General features: G+C 41.3%; 1 protein-coding gene across 2 annotated transcripts in view; it reads right to left on the bottom strand.

Moving 5' to 3' along the window:
- Positions 1–20,634, bottom strand: part of LOC102482021 (anoctamin-4) — a 247,596-nt gene that overhangs the window by 25,801 nt on the left and 201,161 nt on the right. For both annotated transcript variants that reach the window (XM_027775698.1, XM_027775697.1), the window contains 6 exons: positions 19,961–20,125; positions 14,733–14,769; positions 9,775–9,886; positions 8,789–8,846; positions 8,556–8,653; positions 6,196–6,338 (listed from right to left, as the gene is read on the bottom strand). In XM_027775698.1, coding sequence (XP_027631499.1) covers positions 6,196–6,338; positions 8,556–8,653; positions 8,789–8,846; positions 9,775–9,886; positions 14,733–14,769; positions 19,961–20,125 — 613 coding nt within the window. The remainder of the gene's footprint in view (positions 1–6,195; positions 6,339–8,555; positions 8,654–8,788; positions 8,847–9,774; positions 9,887–14,732; positions 14,770–19,960; positions 20,126–20,634) is intronic.

The raw sequence follows: 20,634 nt of genomic DNA, 5'->3' as shown, positions 1-20,634 counted from the left end.
GATCTGTGAAGGATGACAAAGCTTCTTGTCTAAAAGAGAAGGCACAATGCAATGACAGCCTACAGCCTCAGAAAAAGAAACTAATTCTCCACTACCTTCTAAACTGCCACCATTCAACTGGCTGCACCGAGACCTTTTGCAGGGTTGGTGCCAACAATTAGAGATCAGCTCCAAAGGCCAGAAATTATATGCATGCAGGAGACTGTGTACCTATGCTTATCCAAATCAAAAGGATATTCCTACCACAGCAAAAGACCCCAGGACTGAGACATCATTACGAAGAAATTTAAGGTGAGCAGAGGGAAAGCATCTGCAGAAAGTCCTCAGGAAGGGATGTGTTCTGAAAGGACTCATCTTGTCCACCTATGGAGGCTTTGCCTAACCCCAAGGAGTCTTCAGCTCTCCTTGAGAGAGTTAGTAGAACTGAGGTGACTCCTGGGCCAGAGTTGCATCCATGGCTGGGAAGATGGAGGCAGTGGAATCAGAGACCATGCAATCCTGACAAGAGGCCTATGGTGTCAGGTGGTGTGTGGTCCATGGAAGTCTCCCTGCAAACGCAGGAGGTTGGGCTCACCTGCAGTTTCATGTTGGACAAGCCTGGGTTCCTGAGAAGCAAAAAAGGAGTATGTGTACTCTTCCTACTTCTGGCCTGCAATTTCTCACCCCTGCACCTGGAGGACAATACGTTGTGCCCGAAATGTGTGCAAAGGAACAAGGTCTTAATGAAAATTCTCCAGTGGGGTTATAATACCAAGAAAAGGGCACATCTATGGTTGTAATTAAAGTTTGAAAAGTTGGACAGTCGACTCCACAGTGACCCAGACAGCTGAACTCTGGTCCTCCACACTGGCCACACTTTTTGCTGCTCAGAGGCCATGCAGACTGGTGGGATGCAGATATTAACTTTAGACTCCTGATAGTGCCTGCTGCTTCACAGGTTTGGGTACAGAGACTATGTTTGGAAATGGAAGACTTTCACAAATAACCATGCATTCCAGTTAAGGTGAAAAAGTCTACTACCAAATGTCTACCCTTCTGAACTGGAAAGGACTTCAACGGCTCTTGGAAGTGGGAACTTCCTCAGCGGAGCACTGTGGAGGAACTGGGACAAGAAACTCATGCACTTTGTGTTAGATTTTTTTCCTCCTCAGGATACTGATGACTGAGGAGATGTTCCATTTGGATTCTTTCAAAAAAGTAAATATTTTATTTAAAATGCAAAATTATCATTATTTATAGATAGCATGATTCTGTATATAGAAAATCTCAAAAAATTTAGAAACAATTATAATCGATACTAGACTTGTTTGTACAAGTTCAATATACAAACCAATGACATTTCTACACATTTTCAACAACACATTAGAAACTTTACACTATAAAAACATCATTTGCAATTGTTTGAACACTTCATAGAATGCCTAGGAGTAAATATAACCTTGTTACATAAAATATGTATGCTAAAATAGAAAAAAAATTACTGAGAAAAATGTAGAAAGACACAGATACAGAGAGAGAACATATTTGTGGACTGGAAACAATTGCAATTCTCCTCACATTGTTTTTTTTTTTTTTTTTTTTTTTTTTTTTGGAGAGGTTTTCGCTATAGGGTGCGTGCGCTCGCCAGACAGACAGAGAGAGACATAGTGACAGAAAGCGAGAAATCACCCCCCGGGGGGATGGTCACGCCGTAATCCCTTCTCCTCCATTCTCCTCTCGGGATCTTGGGCAAGCACGCACACGCGCCCGGCGTGAGTTTTAAGCCACCGGGTCTGGGACGTGAACCGCGGTCGACTACATGGGAGTCGAGCGACATAGCCATTATGCTAACTGCTGGTTCCCTCCTCACATTGGTTTTGAGATTTCATTTAAATCCAACTTACATCTCAGAAAGATTTTTGTGGAAATTAGAAACCTGATTCTAAAAGTTACATAGAACCAATTTTGAAGAAGGAAAAAGTAGAAACTTCTGTTCATTTAATGATTCAGTCCCACCATTAAGACAGTAAGAAGTGAAGTCACCAACCAGGAAAGAGAATTTGATTTGTAATATACATGTCTGACCAAAAACTAATATCTAGCATAAGTAACTTTTATCAATGGGAAAAGGGCAGATACCCTAATAACACCCGAGACTTGGGTGGGAATTCATAGAAGAGGATATTCAAATGACCATAAGCACAGAAATAGGTACTTCCTTCACTAGTCGTGAAATTTCAAATGAAAACTGTATCGAGATTGTGTTCCACACAAGCCAGAATGGCTAACGTTTAAAGACTGCGGCTTATGAGTTTCAGTGAGCTTGTGGAATAACTAAAGCTTTGTAAATTGGTACCATATTGGTATCATCTACCAAAGGCTGACAAATGCCTACCTTATGGCCATTCCTACGTAAATTCCCTATGGAAACAAGTTCAGATGCACGAAACACATGTATAAAACTGTTCTCACTGGTTTGTAAGGGCCCAACCTGGAAACAACCCCGGTCTGTCACCAGTAGAGTGAATGGACACATAATGATGCATTCCTGTTTCAAGAAGGTTTAGAAGACCCACAAGCTCACAGGATGTTTTATCTACTGGCACACTGCTGTCTGCCCTTCCACAAGTAATTTTGCCTGTTTTGTTTTTTAATCTTATTCTTATTCTTTTTTTTTTTTTTTCGAGAGAGACTTTTGCTGGAGGGTGCCTGCGCTTGCCATACAGACAGAAACAGAGAGACAGAAAGCAAGAAATCACCCTCTAGGATGGCCACTCTGCAGTCCCTTCTCTTCCATTGTCCTCTTGGGATCTTGGGCACACACGCACAACCCGGTATGAGATTTAAGCCACCAGGTATAGATAATACATAAATGATACAAAAGTAAATGGGCATTGCTGTGTCCCAATAAAACTTTATTTACACAAATAGGTGGTAGACTGGATTTGACCTGCAGGCTATAACTTGCCGATCCCTTATCCTTATAGATTGGGTTACATTTGGTTACATGTAAATGTGTGTGTAAGTTTGTGAAAACTCATTGATCTGTACACATGATTTATACTTCTTCACCACATCTTACACTTTGATAAATACAGTTTAAAAAATATCACAAAGGAGAGAAGTCAGTAAGAAAGTAACAGACACCAAGAACATAAGTAAACAGTCAGGTTTCCCTAGTCTGCTTCTGATATTTGTTTCACACTGCAAAGATACTGCAGGACTCAAGCACTACCAATTCCAGCCACATAAAAGCTTCTTTTCAAGCACTCCATATACCAACATTATTGTTCATTTCCTTTTTTATGGGACAACAGTCCATTAAGAGACCTCAAAGTGGTTAGCTCTCCTAATGAATTTCCTTTATTGAGTTTCATTTTTAAAGCCCAAATTGATTTCTTCTCCAAGTTATATCATTCCACCATTCTATAACTGAAACTCTAGAAACATCAGTAGATACTCAGGACATGAGCAATCTAAGAGATATTACCACCGGTTCTTCTACTCCTTTGACTTCCAGATTTTCCCAGAAGGAGCTGCTTCCTCCAGAAATAATGCATCTTGCCCACTCCTACACCCACATTCACCCCAATGCTACAGAACTTCAACATAATTTTAAAAATTCATTATTATTATTATTTTCTTTTTTTTGGGAGAGATTTTCACTGCAGGGCGCGTGCGCTCACCAGACAGAGAGAGACATAGAGACAGAAAGCGAGAAATCACCCCCCAGGGGGGATGGTCACACTGCAATCCCTTCTCCTCCATTCTCCTCTCGGGATCTTGGGCACGCACGCACAGGCGCCCGGCGTGAGTTTTAAGCCACCTGGTCCGGGACACGAACCGCGGTCGACTACGTGGGAGTCCAGCGACATAGCCATTACACTAACTGCTGGTTCCCATTATTATTTTTTTTGAGAGATTTTTGCTATAGGGTGTGTACACTCGCCAGAAAGACAGAGAGAGACAGACAGACAGTAAGTGAGAAATCACTCCCTATGGGGGATGGCCACATTGCAATCTCTTCTCCTCCATTCTCTTCTCGGATCTTGGGCACACACGCACATGTGCCTGGGTGAGTTTAAGCCACTGGGTCCTGGACTCAAACCGCGGTCGACTACATGGGATTCCAGCGACATAGCCATTACACCAACTGCTGGTCCCTCATTATTATTTTTTAATTTGCTAGAGAGTGTGTGCACTCCCTGGAGAGAAGAGGAGAAAGAGAGAGAAAGTGAGAAAGCACCCTCCATGGGGGATGGCTATGCCACAATCCTTTTTCCTCTATTCTCTTTTTGGTATTTTGGGCATGCACACACATGCATCCAGTGTTTTTCTCAAGCTGCTGCATCGGGGGCTGGAATAGCACAGTCGGCCATGAAGGGTCCAGCTGCCTCAACTGCCACGTCACTGGCTGGCCCCGTTAAAACATAAATTTTAAAACAGAAAATATTTATACATTCAATGTATTTGCTAAGGGATTTATATTTTCCCCTCTTAGGAGAGAATAGGAAAATAATAATGATGATATAACTAACGTGTACCAAGAACGCACTATAAGTCAGGTATTGTTCTAATCCCTTTCCAGGCATAAACTCATTTAATCCATACAAAGACTCTGAACTGGTGACTTTTATTATAATCCCCACTTTAGAGATGGTGCACCTAAGACAAAAATGATTAATTGCCCAAAGTTTCCCAGCTAATAAATAATAGAATTGGGATTTGAACCCAGGTAATTTGTTTTCAAAGTCCATGCTCTACGATACAAGCTAAGAAAAAGAACTTAGGTTTGGGACCAGCAGTTAGTGTAATGGCTATGTCGTTGGACTCCCATGTAGCTGACCGCAGTTCGAGTCCCAGACCTGGAGGCTTAAACTCACTCTGGGCGTGTGTGCATGCATGCCCAAGATCCCAAGAGGAGAATGGAGGAGAAGGGATTGCGGCGTGGCCATCCCCCCGAGTGGTGATTTCTCACTTTCTGTCTCTCTGTCTCTCTATGGCAAGTGCATGGACAGAGGGAACGGGGGCGCCCAAAAAAAAAAACCCCAAAAAAAAAAAAAAAAAAAAAAAAAAGAAAGAGCTTAGGTTTGACTCTAGAGAAGTCTGATTCCTTAAATGTTAAGTGTAGTATAAGTTAAGTGTTCCTAGCTTCCAGTCAATTCTGTCCCACTAGGGAAATGGCTGCCCCCACTATACTTCCTCCTGACTCAGACCACAGCATCCATGGGACTTTATTGTACTTACTGCTGACATTCTGGTTTTCCCCGCTCGCCTCTGCACCTGAAGGCTGGGCACGGTGCCTTACTCCTTTCTGTATCTCTGGTGCCAAGCATGGTGTCTGCCTGGCACGGAACAAGCTTGGCAGATGCTGGCTCTGTATGAATCAGTCGTTCCATGAGTAATGACTTGTTTTTGTTGTTGTTGTTCACCAAATTTCCCAACTTATTTTTGTTTTTTGGTGATTTATTACAAGGGACAAGATACAATGTCATAAAATGTGTAGTGACTAGGCTTTTGGCACCATCTCTATGGATTGGATTGGGTTTCTTTTTTTTTTTTTCTTAGAGATTTTTCTCATAGAGTGCATGCACTCATCGAAGGGACAGAGAGAGACAAAGCGAGAAATGATTTCTTGGGGGGGATGGTCACATTGCAATCCCTTCTCCTCCATTTCTCCCCTTGGGATTTTGGGCATGCATGCAGACATTCCCTGCATGAGTTTTAAGTCACTGGATCTCGGACTTGAACAACAGTTAACTATGTGGGAGTGCAGTGACGTAACTATTATGCCATCTGCTGGTCCCTGGTCTGGGGCTTTTATTTTTTTGAGAGGTTTTTGCTATAGGGCACGTGCAGTCGCCAGAGAGACAGAGACGGAAAGTGAGAAGTCACTCCCCAGGGGGGATGGCCACACTGCAATCCCTTCTCCTTCATTCTTCTCTTGGGATCTTGGTCACATGCGTGCATGCGCCTGGCGTGAGTTTAAGCCACCGGGTCTGGGACTACATGGGAGTCCAGTGACATAGCCATTATGCCAACTGCTGGTCCCTGGACTGGGCTTCTTAAAGCAAAACATTCTTTCCTCTGGATTTCACACAAGAATCGCCACCCACTGATGGCCTGGATGGTATTGAGTGTATATTTAGTTGAATATTCCTAGAGGTCTAAAATTTGCATTTATCATTAATAGCATAAAGGAGAACATTGCCATACTCATTTCTAAGTATTCATCGAAGAGTCCGTAGGCATTCATCGGCTGCAGGTTGTAGTCCTTTTCCCACTGTGGGAAACTTATTTTCCTTTCAGGCCCATGCTCTTGGCGTACTTTTCTTCTAGTCCACCAATTCTGAATTAACCTGTGCAACAAGATCAATTTCTTACAAAGAAAAAAAGGGACTATTCGTAAGATTTAAGTAATAAAGAGAAACATTAGAACATAGAACCATAGTTTTAAAAAGTTCAGGACAAGCTATCAAGGAAAATAAAGCCTTGGGGTAGGAAGACAATAACCATAGAGTCTCTACTTCAAGGATTTCTGTTTGTACAGAAACAGAAGGATGAACTTACTTTATTCATTCATGAAACTGTGTCCTTTCAGTGTTACCTATGAGGGTTGCATAGCGGGCTAAGAACATCTATAAACCTATTCCCTTCCAAGGCCACACCTGTACTTGTGACAATAAGATTTAGCCTAGGTGGCTTAAATTAGGAACCTAGCCACAAGGGTGTTGACTTGTATATTCAGACCTCAGGGGCCTAGAATATTTGCAAACCTGAGAAATGCTTCCTACCTTGACATATGGAGGTCTGCAGCTCTACAACTGCTTCGTCTTGAGAAAGACAGGGGCCCTGAATTCTAGTGAGATGCATCTCCCACTGGAGAGGTTAGTGCATTCATCTCAGCAGGACTCAGGAGTACGTTTTGTCATATGGAGAAAGTTTGAGGAAATGGGTGGGGATGCAGGTCTGTGTGCCATTGATGGAAAGGAGAAAGTCAAGGAGTATCCTGGAGTAGAAATGCCAAACAAAGGCCAGCCCTGTGGCTTAGTAGTTAAGGGAGCCAGAGCCCAGATGGCCAACCATGCTCTTTGAATACAGCCTCAGTCGCTAGGAAAAGATTTTGGGTGTGTGCATGAGTGCCCGAAATCCTGACAGGAAGGGGAAATTAAGACATAGCCCATGGCAGGAAGGGCAGAGATTCTCCCTTTTGCTCTCTTCTCTCTGCCCCTCTCTGGAGAGTGAATATGCCCTTTGACAAAAATAGAAAGAAAAGAAAAGCCAAACAACATAAAACATATATGAATTAAGGGAGATAAAGGGATGAGTATCAAACTCTACCTAGTTCATAATTTTGCTCTATGTCCATATATGAGGAGATAGAATACAGTTCCTTTGATGTGTCTGACATGCTGATTAATTATGGTTTATACTTTAAAGCGGAATATCATACTTAATTTTTTTGTTTTATGCTTTATTTTAAAAATAGTTTTATGGAAAATATCGAACACTTGAAATAAGATTTCTAAAGCTAAATCGAAGACTAGAAGATTACTGATGTTCATTCTGACAAGGAGCTAAGAGATACTTTTGAAGGGAACCATGTTCCAGTCAATTGTTCTGGCTGAGTGGTCCTCCCTGAAGCCTAGAGTTCTCTCTGTCAGAGACACTGAGCTGACATGGAAACCAATAGGTGTGATGTTAAAGCAGAAATAGAAGCCTGGTTAATTTGTGTCTCCTTAAAACTTAATCAACCAGAACTGAGCCAACACAGCACCATTCAAGGTTATCCTTACAAAGGTGATGCAAGTTTCTGCTCATTGTCATCAACAGAAAAAATATCACCTGTTAAAATGTGCTGACTTGGGACTGACAGCATGATGGCTATGTCACTGGACTCCCATGTAGTTGCCTGCAGTTCGAGTCCTGGACCCAGTGGCTTAACCTCACACCTGGCGTGTGTGTGTGTGTGCCCAAAATCCTGAGAGAAGAATGGAGAAGGGATTGAGGCATGGCCATCCCCCCTGGGGGGGGGTGATTTCTTGCTTTCTCTCTGTCTCTCTCTGTCTTTCTGGCGAGCACATGCGTCCTGTAGCAAAAACCTCTTCAAAAAGAAAAAAAAGTGCTGACTTAACATTTCTCCTGTGTCTGTTTTGACTCTTTGAACTTTTCTCCTTTCCATAAGGTAAGTTTGAATTTAAGGTACCATTTCTGACTTATTGCAGAAATAGGGAAATGGAGATATACTTAATGTGTCCTACATAGCTAGGGACTAACAACGATTGAGCCCAAAGGGTCACAGGTACCATTTAAAGCTGCTTGCAAGCAAGTATCTAAAATTTAGGGGCCCACAGAGACTTAAACCAATATTTGTTCTTGTTCATGTGACTTGGGCTAAATCTTCCAAAAGAACTGATGTTTATTATTTTCAGGACTGCCTTCAAAAATCTAAGTGTTAACACTTAGTTCCTGGGATACACACTGACTTAACTGCATTGCTTATCTTACTTGCCACTCCTAGAAATGCCTATAATGAGCAATGCTGCCCCTCAATTATCGATATCTAAGGTACTTACGGGTAGCCAAGTTCCATGAAATTATTCCACGTCTGCTTTAGCACCATTATAATACCCATTTGCATACAGAGATCAATAAGGCATCCGCTAGGGTGGCACTGCAAGGTAAGCAAACACAGAAATTCCAGAATCAGTGGAGGGAAGAAAGGGCAGCGGCTTCTAATCTACACACAGTGGCCCTAAGGCTATTCAATGTGCGTCTGGAAAACAAGGAACGAGGGGTGAATACAGACCTCTTCTAGTCTCCACCTGTTTATCAGCCTCAAGTAAGCACCTGGGTGTCCTGTAAATCTTCAACACACACAGAAAAACAAATTAGCATTCTGCAGGTTTGAGTGTTCAGTGAAGATTACATTCAGTTTAGCACACTCTCCAGTGGGAATTATGGTACAGTTAGTGTCAGGCCTGAGGGAACCTTCCTGAGCTGTCATAACCACAGCTTCTAGAACTCTCCAGGGTACATTTCTCCTCTGACCTCTCTGGCTGGGCTGCTGACTGCAGAGGACAGTCCTTGCTGTGACTTTTAACATTTTCTGCTGGATATCAAATGCCCTGAACTGTGAAAGCAGCAGTTTTAGATGGAAATACACCTGAACATTTTGAATAACACTAATGCTGTTTTATAAAACAATGAGCAAAATATTTGACTAGATTCTGTGCTGCTGGAATAGTTGGAAACTAAGGAGAGACTGCTGCAGTGTTTTTATCAAACCTTCTACTTGGCCCCCTTGTTCTCAGAAACTCTCCCAGAGGTAATTGAATTCACGTGACATTGCCACCAAACGTGGACTCCTTCCCTGATCCTCATACTGTGGGATGAGCTGTTACCCTGTATCCTCTGACAAGCCATCTCAGTTCCCCTCTTCTGTGAAGTTGGGGATATAGGACATGTAGCAGGCCACCTCCCCCTAATGCCACCTGCTCTCAGGTGTGTGGTATAGGGGCCAGGAGTTTCCAGTCCATCAGTCGTTAAGTGCAAACCATCTTCCTCCACTTTCTGTATCAACAAAGGATACGCGGGCCCTTTTAAGTGAAGCAGGCTGTACTCCTGGGAGACAATGTGCTTTTGAGAATTGGAAAGGGAGAGGAGGTAGTTGCTCTTTTCTTTTTACACTCTGTATAAATCAGCCTGAAGGAGAAGCTTCTCTGTCACCCTGCTCAGTGACCTCCTGGCACAGTGTCTGGGGCCTAGCGTGATGTGGAGGGGCTGAGCTCTTACCTTCCAAGGAAGAACGCGATATAAAATGTGGAGCTGTTCAGATTGACAAACTGAAAAAGAAACATTTTCAGGGTGAAGCTGTTCTCCCACTCGGACTCTGTGCGAGGCTGTTCTGTGGACAGAAAGGGGAGAAGAGTTTGAGAGGTTGAACTGATGCCCTCTGCACGCCCTCTCTCCCTGTCCCCACATGTAGGATGGGAGTGCAGGGTCCAGAGGAGGCTGCAGGAGACTCCATCCTGCAGTCTGGGCCATCCTGGGAATTCTCAAGTTCACAGACCAGCCCCAACGAGGGTTTGGTGAAAGTGGCTACTCTCTGAGGGGAACGAGTGTCCAGATTGTTCCACTGTTGCAGGTGGCCCGAGAGCCCGGACCATGGGCAGCCAGGCTGAAAGGGCCTTTTGCCCAGTCCTGGCTCTCTGTTTTCCTTTTTCTCTTAGTTTTTGTCCATGGGATAGGGGCCCTCTAGAATCAGGACCCCTCCTAACTCCTAATACTTCCTCAGTCTTGACCTTTAGTCCTGGTGTTATGCCAGGTGCTACTTGGTCAGAGGGAGTCCAGCCTCTGTCACAGAAGGCTGAAATACTGGACTCCTTCCCTTTTACCTCATCCGCCATTTTCCATGCTCATGGAAAGATACCAAAGAGATGACCTCATCTTTAGAGTGCCCACTGTATAGCACTACGTGTGCCTCACAATTTCCTGGCCTCGGTCAGCCTGGTCTTATCTCCTTATATTTCAACTTCCATAAAGCAAATGTTCTTTAGATTTGGGATGTGGACTAAGATCTGGCCCTCTTGGCCCTCAAAAATCACACCTCAGACTTGAAATCTCATGTCAAAGGCATTCATCCTTCTGGAGGAGCTGTAGCCTCATCTCAAGCTATGTCAAAAGAAAATGCACTTAATGTACTAGTTCGTTCTGTTGCCACAATCCCTGAGCTTCTAATTGCTCATTTAACATTTCACCCATCAGTTCCTTTTCCATAAATTATAACTCAGAGTGCTTGAGAAGACAAGGGAGAGAGAAAGAGAATCTAATTGAAAATGGCTTAAACGTCATTTTCAGAACAAGGCTGCACTGTTGTCGAGGGAAGATGAAGAATTTTAAAGGGTTTTAGTTTCACTTCACTTCTGCTACTGAACTCCTGGCTACACGGATCAGGTAGTGGTGATGGACGATTTCAATAACATTAAAGGAGATAATGGAAAGTGCTTACCTGTGTATAGGGCACATGGAAAAGCTCAATAGATGGCACCTATTATTATAATGACTGTTATAAATAAAAATACTTTCATGATCTTTTTCCCTCTGGACAGCTACATATGGCAAGGCATTAAAGCAAATTATGTGTGAGAGCATGTGATTTTCTCAAATCACATAAAGCACAGTGATCAATACTTATTAACAAAAGTGGGACAATTTGGGGGCCAGCAGGTAGCATAGTGGTTAAGGTGGTAGACTCTCACATGGCCAACTGCAGTTTGAGTCCTGGACCCGGTAGTTTGAAACTCACACCAGGTGCATGTATGTACATGCCCAAAATCCTAAGAGGAGAATGGAGGAGAAGGGATTGTGGTGTGGTCATCCCCCCGGGTGGTAGTTTTTTGCTTTCTGTCTTTTTGTCTCTCCAGTGAGTACATAGGCCCTATAGCAAAAATCTCTCTAAAAAAAAAGCAGAACAATTTCTATATCTTAAAACGTGGTAAGTGTGCCACTTATAATTGGTGACTGGCTTATTTTGGTGCTTTAAGGAGGTTAGAAAAATGTTAATAGAGGTGATTTGTCCAGATGAATATTATTTCTACAGACATCAGTGCTAGTTTATCTGCCTACCTTCTTGTTAAAATGTTCTCAGTCTCCAAAGCAATGAACTGTTGTTGACTTCATATTCCATGAAAACTTGATCTATTTTTAAATAAACAAAAATGGTAGGCTACAGCAAATGAATCATTTAATAAATGATACTGGACGATTTATACATATGTACTTTTATGACACTATGTGTGGGGCATGAGGAGAAAAATCTACTTTAAATTACATTAGCTTATACAAGTAATGTGTGTGACAGAGTTTTAAGTTTTAGATAGAAAAGAACCTCCTTTCACTAGGTATGTATATTTAAGATGTCTACTAAGGGCAAAAAACACAAGTTGTTGAATATGATTCAAAATAAAGGAAGTATTTCTTTTCGGCAGTGTTTGAGAAAGCAATCTTTATTTTTTAAATTTAATTTTGCTTCAGGGCATGTGCACTCACTGGAGAGAGAGAGACAGAGAGAGAGAAAGTGAGAAAGCACCTTGCTGGTTGAATGACCACACCCCAGTCCCTTCTCCATGCTCCTCTTAGAATTTTGTGGGCATGTGTACATGCATATTTTTCAAGTCACTGGGTCCAGGATTCAAACTACATCGTCGACCATGTGGGATCCAGCCCCCTCAACTACCATGCCATCTGGCTGGCTTAAGAAAGGCATCTTGGAAAATGTACTCTCCAGAACACAATACTGTACTGCAAAATAAAAAGGTTTCACTTACCTAAATTTGTCAGAAGCAGCGCGACTTTTTCATAGAGCTGTAAAATAAATTTCACACACATTTAACAAACTGTAGATGTTCTAAATGCTATAATTGTAAAGGAAATGGTAATCAAGTCATGAGTGAAAATCATTTCATTAACCCCCCATTACACAAGCAATAAAAACATTGTCAACAATTATGCTCTTTCAGGGAAAGAAAGAAATGTACCATTTACTTTTTAAATCTTGCTTCTACGTCTGTGGCAACAGGCTAGCCGCCACTAATCACCAGCTTTTTAAGTGCTACTGGGCAATTCACATTATTCCTGAGCCTTAGCATTCTCAATGTGAGGATGAACACGCCTTCTGATGGTAAGATTCTGCACTCCTATTGCTTATGAACTGCTGTAAATTCTAGATTGTAGCATTCTTAAATAGGGCAGGGATCAAACATACTCCCGGAGCTTATGGTACTCTGCTTTTCCATTAGTGCACTGAATGCATCCTTAACTCACCCAGCCTTCTGGTAAATGGACCGTCCTAAGAGAGAATCAAGTGTGTGTGTGTGTGTGTGTGTGTGTGTGCACACATATGCAAGAGAGAATCGAGAATCATGCATGTGCACGTGCAGATGGTATAGTGTAAGGCAAACCCAGATCTAGGAGGGTCCCCAGAGAGGGTATACATTGGGAGAAAAATCAAGTGCTCTCACTAAAATGAAAGGTGATAAATGACAATGGAAAAGAAAGCTAGTCTGATGGATTTGAACTATAGGAAAACAAAGATCCCATTTAGAATGAAGGAGCTAGAGCACACTGGTTAAAATTCCCTAGACTGGGGGCCAGCAGGTGGTCTGGTGGTTAAGGGTGCTGGACTCCCACATGGCCGACCACAGTTCGAGTCCTGGACCTGCTGGCTTGCTTTCTCACATTCTCTCTCTCTCTCTCTGTCCCTATCTGGTCAAATTAAAATGAATTAACTAAATAAAATAATTCTTTAAAAAAATTATTCCTCAGACCAGAAGTATAGCTTTACTACCCAGCAACCTGGAGCACTTGGGCGAGCTACCTCACCTCCTCTCTATGCCACAGTTCTCCACAGATGTGGGTGGAATGGGTATTGGACTCATGATCTTTAAGCTTCTTCTTAATTTTTTAACTTATTTATGCAGTATTTCTGCTAACTACAGAAATAGGCAGAATATGATCTTTTTCCCTCTGGACAGCTACATATGGCAAGGCATTAAAGCAAATTATGTGTGAGAGCATGTGATTTTCTCAAATCACATAAAGCACAGTGATCAATACTTATTAACAAAAGTGGGACAATTTGGGGGCCAGCAGGTAGCATAGTGGTTAAGGTGGTAGACTCTCACATGGCCAACTGCAGTTTGAGTCCTGGACCCGGTAGTTTGAAACTCACACCAGGTGCATGTATGTACATGCCCAAAATCCTAAGAGGAGAATGGAGGAGAAGGGATTGTGGTGTGGTCATGCCCCCGGGTGGTAGTTTTTTGCTTTCTGTCTTTTTGTCTCTCCAGTGAGTACATAGGCCCTATAGCAAAAATCTCTCTAAAAAAAAAGCAGAACAATTTCTATATCTTAAAACGTGGTAAGTGTGCCACTTATAATTGGTGACTGGCTTATTTTGGTGCTTTAAGGAGGTTAGAAAAATGTTAATAGAGGTGATTTGTCCAGATGAATATTATTTCTACAGACATCAGTGCTAGTTTATCTGCCTACCTTCTTGTTAAAATGTTCTCAGTCTCCAAAGCAATGAACTGTTGTTGACTTCATATTCCATGAAAACTTGATCTATTTTTAAATAAACAAAAATGGTAGGCTACAGCAAATGAATCATTTAATAAATGATACTGGACGATTTATACATATGTACTTTTATGACACTATGTGTGGGGCATGAGGAGAAAAATCTACTTTAAATTACATTAGCTTATACAAGTAATGTGTGTGACAGAGTTTTAAGTTTTAGATAGAAAAGAACCTCCTTTCACTAGGTATGTATATTTAAGATGTCTACTAAGGGCAAAAAACACAAGTTGTTGAATATGATTCAAAATAAAGGAAGTATTTCTTTTCGGCAGTGTTTGAGAAAGCAATCTTTATTTTTTAAATTTAATTTTGCTTCAGGGCATGTGCACTCACTGGAGAGAGAGAGACAGAGAGAGAGAAAGTGAGAAAGCACCTTGCTGGTTGAATGACCACACCCCAGTCCCTTCTCCATGCTCCTCTTAGAATTTTGTGGGCATGTGTACATGCATATTTTTCAAGTCACTGGGTCCAGGATTCAAACTACATCGTCGACCATGTGGGATCCAGCCCCCTCAACTACCATGCCATCTGGCTGGCTTAAGAAAGGCATCTTGGAAAATGTACTCTCCAGAACACAATACTGTACTGCAAAATAAAAAGGTTTCACTTACCTAAATTTGTCAGAAGCAGCGCGACTTTTTCATAGAGCTGTAAAATAAATTTCACACACATTTAACAAACTGTAGATGTTCTAAATGCTATAATTGTAAAGGAAATGGTAATCAAGTCATGAGTGAAAATCATTTCATTAACCCCCCATTACACAAGCAATAAAAACATTGTCAACAATTATGCTCTTTCAGGGAAAGAAAGAAATGTACCATTTACTTTTTAAATCTTGCTTCTACGTCTGTGGCAACAGGCTAGCCGCCACTAATCACCAGCTTTTTAAGTGCTACTGGGCAATTCACATTATTCCTGAGCCTTAGCATTCTCAATGTGAGGATGAACACGCCTTCTGATGGTAAGATTCTGCACTCCTATTGCTTATGAACTGCTGTAAATTCTAGATTGTAGCATTCTTAAATAGGGCAGGGATCAAACATACTCCCGGAGCTTATGGTACTCTGCTTTTCCATTAGTGCACTGAATGCATCCTTAACTCACCCAGCCTTCTGGTAAATGGACCGTCCTAAGAGAGAATCAAGTGTGTGTGTGTGTGTGTGTGTGTGTGTGCACACATATGCAAGAGAGAATCGAGAATCATGCATGTGCACGTGCAGATGGTATAGTGTAAGGCAAACCCAGATCTAGGAGGGTCCCCAGAGAGGGTATACATTGGGAGAAAAATCAAGTGCTCTCACTAAAATGAAAGGTGATAAATGACAATGGAAAAGAAAGCTAGTCTGATGGATTTGAACTATAGGAAAACAAAGATCCCATTTAGAATGAAGGAGCTAGAGCACACTGGTTAAAATTCCCTAGACTGGGGGCCAGCAGGTGGTCTGGTGGTTAAGGGTGCTGGACTCCCACATGGCCGACCACAGTTCGAGTCCTGGACCTGCTGGCTTGCTTTCTCACATTCTCTCTCTCTCTCTCTGTCCCTATCTGGTCAAATTAAAATGAATTAACTAAATAAAATAATTCTTTAAAAAAATTATTCCTCAGACCAGAAGTATAGCTTTACTACCCAGCAACCTGGAGCACTTGGGCGAGCTACCTCACCTCCTCTCTATGCCACAGTTCTCCACAGATGTGGGTGGAATGGGTATTGGACTCATGATCTTTAAGCTTCTTCTTAATTTTTTAACTTATTTATGCAGTATTTCTGCTAACTACAGAAATAGGCAGAATACATACATTGTATGTGTATTATGACTCCAAACTTTCAGCAATGACTTCTCTATATGTCGCTATATGGTTTACTATAGTAAGACATAATGAATATAGTCATAGGATCATTTTTTTTTGTATAGAAACTTCATATTCTTGTACCTAATGTTGAAAAAAATCAGTATCATTTTTAGTAAGAGACTGTGGTATAGATTAGTCATACCCATTTAATCATAAAATCCTGGTCAACAACAGATAGCACAAATGTGCTAGTCAAACATTGAATGTTACAAAGGTACTATAGAAATGATTCAATGACTTAATTATCAGGAAAAATTAGACTCAACCAGTATGACAGTGTTTCTCAAAAATGCAGTTTTTGATTATCTACTTTCTCTCTTATATCCTTCACATCAATGTACACTTGTCAAAGTGCCTCACTTTGTACACTTGTCTAAAAGGCTTTAGGAACTGATGACATGCCATTTTTAAAAGGAATTTTAAAATTTTACTTATCATTATTATTTCTAAAAATTTTCTATAGGGCATATGTGCTTATCAGAGACAGACAGAGAGAGAAACGGAAAGTGAGAGAGCAAGCCACCAGGTCTGGGACTTGAACTGTGGTTCACTATGTGGGAGTCCAGTGCCTAAACCACCATCCCACTTACTGGCCCCAACATGCCATTGTTACTTGAGTATAAATGTTACAAAAACTTGAACTTAAAGAAGGATTATAATTGGAGATACCACATGATTAGCGTTAACCTTAAGGAAAATAAGGTAAAGCATAGGGATCATGGTTGGGACCCATGACATCTGTGAATATCATAAATACATATATATATATGTCTATGACATATGTGTGTGTGTATGCATTTTTTTCTCTTTTTTTGGAGAGGTTTTTGCTATAGGGCGCGTGCGCTCGCCAGACAAACAGAGAGAGACAGAGAAATAGAAAGCAAGAAATCACCCCCCAGGGGGAATGGCCATGCCACAATCCCTTCTCCTCCATTCTCCTCTCGGGATCTTGGGCACGCATGCACACGCGCCCGGTGTGAGTTTTAAGCCCCCGGGTCCAGGACACGAACTATGGTCGACTACGTGGAAGTCCAGAGACATAGCCATTATGCTAACTGCTGGTCCCTGTGTGGATGCATATTAGAGACACAAGGATATGAACAGTGTGAGCTGAGCAGGACACAGCAGAAAAGAGCTCATACACAGGGGGACTCATGGCTGCCAAGGGATCATCAGGTGAGTAGTTTCCGGAAAAAGTCTGATTTTTCATGAGGCAGCTGAGATAGAAACCATGTATGGTTTGTTCTGATAAAAGCAGCAGAAAATCTAAGTTTTCAAACCGGCTGCCACAAATTCTGATTGTTAACCCCTGTAACTGAAAGAACGCTTTCTGCTCTTGAGAAGATGTCTCATAAGAAGCTATAAGCACTTCTAATTTCATCTTGTCAGCCTGATCGATGTATGTGGGTTTGTTCTGCTGCAAGCCATATTTTATGTTTTACTTCTTTTTTTTTTGGAGGAATGTGGTTTTCACTGTTTACAGCATAATGAAATATCTGATTCATATTGGTAAGGCTGAATAAAAAGGCTAGTAATAATATTTCAGTCTTCCCCAGGGATATATTCTCTGTTGGACTATTTAGCCTGCAACCACCATTTTGAGATGTTCTTCGACCACTAGTGAAGTAGAACAGAATTGAAATGGTAGGACCTGGAGCAAGAAAATCCACCCTTCTCATTCCTATTCACTCTATCTTCGAGCTACTTATTTTCTACCATTGAATAAAATGTAAACCAGTAACTGCCCCTTAACCAATCAGTAAGAGACACAATATTTTGTTAGAAATTTCTTAAAAATAAGACAAATTTTAGTTTTTGTCTTTAAATAGCAAGGGAGTACTTGAACTTTCCAGAGAGAGACAGAGAGTGAAGGAGGAGAAAGCACCCCGCAATGGGGCATGACCATACCACGAGCCCTTCTTCTCCAATTTTCTATCCTGTTAGAATTTGAGGCATGCAACACACACACACCTGGTATATTTCTCAAGCTAACAGGGCTAAGATTCAAACTGTGGTTGGCCATATGGGATCTGGCTTCCTTAACAACTGGCTATGGGGCTGGACAATTTTATTTTTAAAGTACATACTACATAAAAGTAAAGATACATTATCAAATCCCGATAATAGTCATCCCTTATAGATCCACTTCTTTGGTTAGGATCAAACAAATCTAGCAAAAAGTAAAAAACATAATGTGTAAATTATAATCATTACATTAATTAAAAATTAATCTTTAATGAATATAAATGAAAAATCAAGATGTTTATGGTCAATTAAAGTATTAATAATTAGTGTCTAAATGGCAATTTTTTTTTCAAGAGGTTTTTGCTACAGGGCATGTGTGCTTGCCAGACAGAGAGACAGAAAGCGAGAAATCATCCCCTAGAGGGGAATGGCCACACCGCAATCCCTTCTCCTCCATTCTCCTCTCAGGATCTTGGGCACGCACGCACACGTGCCCGGCGTGACTTTTAAGCCACTGTGTCCGGGAAGTGAACTGCGGTCAACTACATGGGAGTCCAGCGACATAGCCATTACGCTAACTGCTGGTCCCAGCATTTTTTTTTTTTTTTACAAGGCCAATATAGCCAAAATTTTAAGTCATTGAAAATAATGTACACGACTGAGAAAAATCTGTATTATTGGTTCATAAAAGTATCCTAACTTGAATGATTTCAGAAGCCAGAGGAGAATTTAGTTTTGACCTGGTCAAAACTATATAATAGTCTGTCATCACTTTGCTGGTCTTTGTTTTCCAAAGGCTTAAATTTTCAAAAAAGATATTCTGATGGAAATTGTTCCAAACTATATTACATACTTGATTGCCCTCATAATGGAACCTGAGAAGCTTTAGGGCATATGCTAAGAGTGTAAATGGGTACTCTGGGACAGGGATGTTGTAAGAGTGGGTTGAGGAGGGTAAAGCCATTGGCCCCTGAACAAAAGGGTCCTGGCTGATGCTGCTTTCAGGGTGCTTTTTCTTTTCTTTCCTTCTCTTCGTCATGAGATGTCATTTCCTATTCTCATCAGAATTCTTGCCTTTGTAACTTTGTGCTATTCTAGTTTGAGGTTGGCTGGGAAATCACAACATCAAAGGTATTCACACTGCACCTAAAATAAAGGAAAATAAACCCTAAGGGCACTCCTAAGAAAAATGCAGTTTGCTTCAGTGTATGAACTTTACATCATCCATTTGGCTACTCCAAAACCCTTTGTGAGATGAGACATATACTAAATTCTGGCACATAGTAGGTGCTTTGTAATAGCAGTGACTATATTCGCTACCAACATTGCTGAGCTGTCACAGGTTCTGAGCTGGATCTTCTAAATACTTTCTCTAAATTTCCATGAGTGATGTATAAGGGGACTTCATATAAAAAATGGAATTAAAGTACATGTTTATTTTGATGCAGAAAATTGAAATCTATGCACTGCTTTTTCATATTCCATATTTTTATATTCCATCTTTTCCTTTTTTTAAATAAGAATTATTTTGTTTAACTTGATTTATTTAATTTATTTATTTTAATTTGACCAGAGAGGAACAGAGTGTGTGTGAGAGAGAGAGAGAGAGGGAAAGTGAGAAAGCAAGCCTTCAGCTCTGGGACTCGAACCACAGTCGGCCATGTGGGAGTCCAGCGACCTTAGCCACCACACCACCTGCTGGCCCCTTCATATTTTCCTTTTTAAGGACTTCCTCATACAGTATTATCTTATGGAGTAAATAAGGAAATTCAGGTTCAAAGAGGTTAAGAGCCTTGCTCAATCTTACACTGCAGAAAGCCTTGGACCTTAGATTTGAATCAAACCTTTAAAACCTTGAGACCTGAGTATATTTTCATGTTAGGCACCTTGCTATCAGGCCACCAGGGCTATGAGACTCACCAACTCTCTGAGTCAGGTCCTTTAAACAGCAGAAGAAAAACTACCACCTGCAGCTCACATAAATGGATCCATCTGGATAGTTACCTTGCAGCTCACTTACCACGTTCAGCAACATAATGATACAAAAGTTGATGCACACTGCAGTTCCTGTAGTTGCAACCTGAGAGTTATTCCTGATTAACGCCCACTTAAAGGCAGCGAAAGTGCTGACAGTCACCACCCTGTAAATGACGATCCCAAACACGGCAGCGATCACCACACAGATCTGGTAGAAAGACAGAGGAGACCCAACGAGCTTGTTAGTGGAATATTCCAGAAAGAGGATTCACACTCCTGGACAATCCTCTGATGAGAATAGGAACTAAAAAGGTGTCACTGATTTAAGAAATTATAGCAAAATGCATACCTCTCATAATGGTTAATACTGTGTATTTTCTTTGTTATTCAAATAGAAATTTTTCTATTTGAAATTTGAATAACAAACTTTCCCATACTGCTTGAAAGTTGAGAATCCATGTCAGCTATAGGGTAATGATTGTTTACCCAGAATATTAGATCAAGCAAACAAATACTTATCATGGAAATCTTATCATGCCGCTCTTCTGCGTAAAAATATTGGTTTTTATCGCTCTAGGATGAAAGTGAATCCTTTAATGAGATTTCCAAGACTTTCTCTAGCCCTGTTGGACAGCATCCCTCCCTCTAGGGGACCCTACCCTTAATCTTCAAGGTTGTTCCATTGTCTACAATGCTTACTCATGCACTCTCCTGCTG

Source organism: Tupaia chinensis, unplaced genomic scaffold (assembly GCF_000334495.1).
Source record: "Tupaia chinensis unplaced genomic scaffold, TupChi_1.0 Scaffold000054_1, whole genome shotgun sequence".
NCBI lineage: Eukaryota > Metazoa > Chordata > Mammalia > Scandentia > Tupaiidae > Tupaia > Tupaia belangeri.
The sequence above is the reverse complement of the archived record's forward strand: the minus strand, read 5'-3'. Positions and strand labels throughout refer to the sequence as shown.